The sequence below is a fragment of the Anguilla rostrata genome, chromosome 14 (assembly GCF_018555375.3).
Source record: "Anguilla rostrata isolate EN2019 chromosome 14, ASM1855537v3, whole genome shotgun sequence".
In the NCBI taxonomy this organism is placed as follows: domain Eukaryota; kingdom Metazoa; phylum Chordata; class Actinopteri; order Anguilliformes; family Anguillidae; genus Anguilla; species Anguilla rostrata.
This window is the reverse complement of record NC_057946.1, coordinates 21701049-21707247: the sequence shown is the minus strand read 5'-3', so window position 1 is coordinate 21707247 and position 6199 is coordinate 21701049. Positions and strand designations below refer to the sequence as shown.

General features: G+C 41.9%; 1 protein-coding gene across 5 annotated transcripts in view; it reads right to left on the bottom strand.

Annotated features, from left to right (window-relative positions):
- Positions 1 to 544: 544 nt before the first annotated feature.
- The window catches only part of LOC135239072 (cingulin), a 38383-nt gene continuing 32728 nt past the window's right edge, over positions 545 to 6199 (bottom strand). For all 5 annotated transcript variants that reach the window (XM_064307472.1, XM_064307474.1, XM_064307473.1 and 2 more), the window contains 8 exons: positions 6027 to 6194; positions 5568 to 5741; positions 5057 to 5146; positions 4554 to 4637; positions 3956 to 4074; positions 3350 to 3458; positions 2890 to 3053; positions 545 to 2544 (listed from right to left, as the gene is read on the bottom strand). In XM_064307472.1, coding sequence (XP_064163542.1) covers positions 2442 to 2544; positions 2890 to 3053; positions 3350 to 3458; positions 3956 to 4074; positions 4554 to 4637; positions 5057 to 5146; positions 5568 to 5741; positions 6027 to 6194 — 1011 coding nt within the window. In that variant the 3' untranslated portion in view covers positions 545 to 2441. The remainder of the gene's footprint in view (positions 2545 to 2889; positions 3054 to 3349; positions 3459 to 3955; positions 4075 to 4553; positions 4638 to 5056; positions 5147 to 5567; positions 5742 to 6026; positions 6195 to 6199) is intronic.

Below are 6199 nucleotides of genomic sequence, written 5' to 3'. Positions count from 1 at the left end.
GTGGGAACTGTTCTGAAATACATTTGATTGTCACCATTCACATAGAATATTAACCATTAGATACTACACTAACAATAGGTGTCATTAAGGTAACTAGTATGGTTTATTCAAGGATTCTTAATTTATTATCATGCCAGTTAATTCTTAGAAGAACAATTGTATGAAGTTAATATTTTACTGGGGCCCACACAATACTTGAAAACAGCTTCATAGTTCATAATCATTAATGTATTTTGGATGTCAATGGTCTACTGAATTTCACAAGCTACAGGTATCACAAAAATGCTTTTAAATAGTATGACACAAGAACTATCATAAAAGCATTGACATTTCTGAAGCATTATAAAGTGTTACACAGTACCCCTTCGGGCATTTTGTGGGATCCCTAATACCCCCAAAGGCCCTGTTTGCAACATGCTATAAAATTATCTTTACATTCAAGGTCCAAGTGCATCCCCACATGATATTAATTTTACTCAGTTTCAAGGCACAGATTCTAATTTGGGTGAATGTTGCTACTGTTCAAATGAAGGCCATTGCACGGTTATTATAACTGCAGCTGTTTAATATCCCTTAGCACCACAATACAAGTGTCTGATAAAGGCGGTAATGGTTTGTTTATTTGCATGTTTTGATATGCCTTGTAGACCATAAGGCTGGAGTGAGATCCCAATGCTGGCCCATCTGTTAAATATAAATGACAAACTGAATGCTGCTTTACACGCCAGAGGACAGTTTGACCTGTTTCCCAAATCAGATATTTTTCTACATTTGATTATTTGCATAAATGTACAGTTGGGTTATTTGTGGTATTGAATAGTAGCCCTACACGTTGGTCTTCAACACTTAATGCACAATGGATATTAAAGTTCAAATAAAGGGAATGGCTCTCAGAAAAGCAAACTGAAAGACCACATATTCTAAATCAACATATACAAATACAAAATCACAATCATACCCAGCTAGATACAAAATATCTGCTGCAATGGTACATAGCAAAAAATAGTGTTAGAATTATTTGAAAGTTATCCTGTACAAGTAAATTGTCAGGTTAGAAAGCTTCGTTCGCAAGCTTCGAAAATTCCTTTGAAATTATTTAATACGTTAAATACACCACTTCCTTCCATCAAATGCATCACAATGCAGGGGCATAATGTTACTAGTATACATCTGATGTTAAATGTAAATCTCTTAAAGGCTATGGTAAGCCAAGAGTAAAAGGCTCAACTTGATTAATAGGAACACTAAGCAAGGCTCAAAGTGATGTAAACAAGAAGCTGTAGATGAACACAGATCAAATACTTTGCAGCCTTAAACTTGTTCAGGATCTTATAAGGTGCGGTGCTCAGGTGTCATCCAAGTTTACTGTTCACCAAATCTTCCCTCTGAAAATACATTCATTTAACATGCAATCGATGGCCTTGGACTCTGTGTTCTTCTTCAGGGGAACACCCTGTCGCCTTCAGAAAACATCATTCACCATACAGAGAGTTTCATGACATTAAAATAAGATAAAAATAAGACAGATTTAACCCTCTCCCTGTAGTGCATTTATATATATTGCTGCACTATGTAAGTACTGTGTCAGAGTTTGCACTTCACTGTCTCTTTGGTCTGTTCCACAGTGCATAGATGTGGTTCCAAAGGCCGCCACCAGTGTGGTAGAATTCCACTTTTTAGTCTCTTGTCCATTTTCATTTACTGCAAGTTTCTATGTGACCAACGGAGGCCTTCTTCCAGTACTCCAGAATTCCAGCTCAGTGGTCGATCTGTCCAGGTCAAATCCATGGTGTCCCAAACCACAGAACTGCACCTTTGCAATGCTTTACATTTAAGTCCTATTTAGAAATATTTCTGTAATTTGACATCATCAAAAAAAGCTACTGTACACCATTATATCCACATGATACCCAGACTGAGGCAGTTTAAGAAAGACAATATCCATTATCTGTAAAGTTCAATAGAAAAAAAGCTGTATAACTGACAATACCAAAATATCTATCTCCCTTTTCAATTACATCCAATTACAGGGCACAAGATAAGATATGTCTGCAAAAAACAAAATAAGCTTATTTCTCAGTAATCATAAAGCCAACCCCAGTGGCTTCAATGAACCTGATTATGTCCCTTAAATACTTGTGAAAATACAACCATTTCAGTGGTGTAACAAGAAAGAGTAATACATGGACAGGCAGGAAATTAACATCATTTTTTCCCATACCCTCTACCTCCTCCATACCAAACTTTATAACCTGATAAAAACTTAGGTCACTCAAAAGACTCAGAATTTTTGTGTAATGTGTTAGCATTTGAAGATCTTGGGCCAGCATATTGCACATGCTCATTGGCTGCTCATGCAGTAGTTTGGCATTGGTACTAAGCCACCGGTCAGTGGAATATGGGTCTGGTTTCCGGATGCCACCGCTCATGATTCGGTTGCCTTAGACAGTGCTGGTCTGGCCCACTGTCACCGGCTCGTCGTCATCACTCAGGTCCAGTCGGAGATTGTCCAGTGTCTGTCTCACCGACAGGGTCTCATTCCGCCTACACACAGAACATGTGTCACTTTCTGTCTGGCTGTGCGCCCTGGCCAAATTTCATTACGGCTGCACAAAACTGGAACACACTGCTACTGAAAGCCGTCTATCAAATCTTGACTTATTGCATCACCGGAGTTTAGTAAAGCCCCTCAAACCAAAACCAAAATAAAAAAAACATGCTTCAGCATTCTCCTGTGACTGAAGCACTTTTACGTGAGTGTGAGTGTGTGTGTGTGTCCGTGCACGTGCGTGTGTGCTTGTGTGCGTGTGCGTGTGTCCGTGCACGTGCGTGTGTGCTTGTGTGCGTGTGCGTGTGTGCGTGCATGTGTGTGTGTGTACGTAGACTCACTTCATCTTCAGATGCTGGTCCAGCAGCTGTCTCTGCAGACGGGCGTTGGCCTCCCGCTCCTCGGCCAGCTCCCTCACAGTGTGCCGGTGCTGCGTCTCCTTACGGCTCGCCTCCTCCTCCACCTCATTCAGCTGCCGCTTCAGAGAGCGGATCCGCTGGGCCATCTACAGGCAAGGCACAGGGTTCAGAGGTCACTTTCTCACTCTCACTTACCTGTCCCCTCATACATACTGTACAAACATACATACAGAGTGCATAGTAAACATATGTTCATTTTTAAACAAATTAACTATAAATATTGAAATGACTTTAATTAAATACTGTAATTTCATACAGTTTCCAACTGGAGAAAACAATTAAATGCATAATCAATTGTTTCCAGCAAGAAAGGAGTGAGAAAAATGGCAACCTACAGTAAGCTCTCTATCTCCACCTTGTGGTGCACGGCTGGTTTTCTTACCAGTTCCTTCTGCTCATTGGCAAGCCTGTGTTCCTCCTCCATCTGCTCTGTCAGCTCACCGATCTTCCTCTCAAGCTTCCCAATGTTGTTTGAAAGCACCATTTTATTCCTGCCAATGTACAGCGCAGCGATTTTACCGTGATTCACAAAAATGGCATTTAACTCAAAACTGCACAGTTTGGGCATACAGGTATAGTAATGCTAAAAGAGAAAACCATGAATGGGAGGAGAATGACTATTAACTACTAATGGTGGGAGCATGACATGTACAATTAACCATGTTGTTTTACAATGATATAAATGAATTGGCAACTTTTCTGAAAAACTGGCAAAAACTGACCATACAAAGGCATCCAAGGGTGCTGTCTTTAAAATCCTCAATATACATTTTATATCTATTTGGTGATGGAAAATCATTTTTAGTTGCCCAGTTGAAACTTAGAGTCAGAGAAAGTGTATTTTGGAATGATCAAATCCACACCAAGCACTGGTCAGCGTGAGGTGCTCTAAACTAATTCTGGTAGCCTCGAGCATTGTTGAGATGGTGCATTTCTCTCTATTTTTACGAAGCCTTTAAGATTTAAGATTTGGTCAATCCTCACTGACCTCTCCTCGGTCCGGAGGCTGTTCTCCAGCTCCTTGGCCTTGTTCTCAGCCCTGGTAATGACATCTTCCTGGACCCTGGTGCTCTGGAGCTCCTGCACCTCCACACGCAGGTCTCGGATCTGTAACACAGCACGAACAGGATGCTCCATCAGAACTCAACACAACCATTACACATCCCACATGACACCTTTGCCAGCAGTAGTTGGCAAAAACTGTTCACATTAACTTTCTTTTAAATCTCAGGCTGTGACTCATACATGTAATGATGTTACATTAATAACATCAATTCTCAATTATTGTTTTTTGGCATTCCTCAAGTGATCAGTGAGTCACAAAGTTAAAGTTATCACTATGCCAGGAGTGTAAAAACAGAAAAAACTGTTCTGTCTAAATGAGGATTTATATGGCGGCTCCAGCCTGACAGTTACTGGATCTGAAATATTGAAAAATGCGAATCCATTTTCAATATATACCAGGATGGGTGTAATTATTCAATGTATTAAATTACACACTCAGACGTAAAATATGCAGATATAGGAGGTTCTATATCCGTACTTATCAGTATCTACATGTGGTTGACCTTCGGTAGGAAGCGTACCTGTCTCTCCAGGACAGCCTTCTCACAGTCCTGCTGCTCTGTCAAGTCTTTCATCTGTAACAGCTTCAGCTGCAGTTGTTCAGTCTATAAAGCATATAGACACAGTCAGGATAAGGGTAGTAAAATAATAAGCCATGTTTCCCAGAGATATGCCTGTGTATAGCTACTGACTGAGGCTTCAGATGAACAGAATTTACATTAGCGAGAAAAGGACAATGGCTACGTTTGTGAATTTGTGATATGATTTTATTACAGCTCACATGACCAGGCTTATTTAAATTACTTTTGGAAGCTTGCTTCTCCAAAATGGCTCAGTCCTCTCCCTTTGAATTTAACGTCTCAAAATGAGGTGATCCGGATGTCCAGATGATGTGCTCTTTTGAAAGCCTCCATTTTGTTTGTTTTTTTGAGTTTACTAAATGCTTGGCGCTCTCCAGTGTATTATGAGTGATGTTTTTGTACGTAGTTGAGCTGCTGGGGGAGGCGGGGTGGGACTCGCTCACCTGCTCAATGGCCCTCTTGTGCTTGCTCGCCCACCTCTGCTCGTTGTCGTGCATTTCTTCCAGGTCGCTCTCCAGGTCGATCATCCTTTCCTGTTACACAAACAGCACGGTGGGACACCTGTGCACCGCTCTTACAGTAACTTAGGCATGTCCACAATGTTTCAGAGGGCTCAGTGTCATCTCTTTACAGAAATAAACTTGTGGTATTCTTTCCATATGAACTATATTTGTCCAAGAATATATCATTTTTTCAAGAGTAACATTTTATATGGGTGTCAGTTTTTCTACTAAGGGGTTTGTCTACAAAGTGTTTTAAAGTGATTTACTTGTTATTTGTGATTTTTTATAAATGTAGGGTCATGTACTGGGGTTTAGTCCATGAACACTTTCCCTTCCATTGGTATGAATGTGGCCTCTGGTTTGTCTCGCTGTAGAGACACTTTCCCTTCCATTAGTATGAATGTGGCCTCTGTTTTGTCTCCCTGTGGAGAGCAGGTGGCGGGGGCTGTACCTGGGCTTGTTTGAGCTGCTTCACCAGGTCGTCTTTGGACTGGCCCATGGTCTGCATCTCCATGCGGAGGTCCTCCAGCGTCCTCTCGGCCTGCTTGCACTGAAGCTGCGCACGCTCCCTCAGCTGGATCTCCTCCTCCAGAGTACGCTCCTTATCAAACAGCTTTCCAGAGACCTGCACACACACAGACAGGGATAGCACCTTGCTGAACAGAAATTATTATATTTTTTATTTCCCCCACCTAAATTGTGCAAACTTATACATCTGCTCATCAACTGCAGTAATTGAGGATGGGTAGGAATCAAGAATACAACAGCAGCACCCCACCCCTCATTTGACCCCACACCCTTCTGTTTAGTAATCCAGTTCCTCAGCCATTACTCTAGAGTGGTGTCTGTCCCAGTAATGATGTGCGCGGCCACAACGGGAACACTGTGGGAAGTGGGGGTGATCGCGTACCTCTCCCTGCAGCCTGTTGACGGTCTCCCGAAGCTTCTGAGCCTCCACGTTCTTCTCCAGCAGAGTCTCCTCCAGCTCCTCAACCCTGGACACCAAGTCATGCTTCAGTTTCTCTTGCAGGTTCATCTCGGATGTCGCCTGGTTGGAAATCTGTATGGCCTCCGATAGCTGTC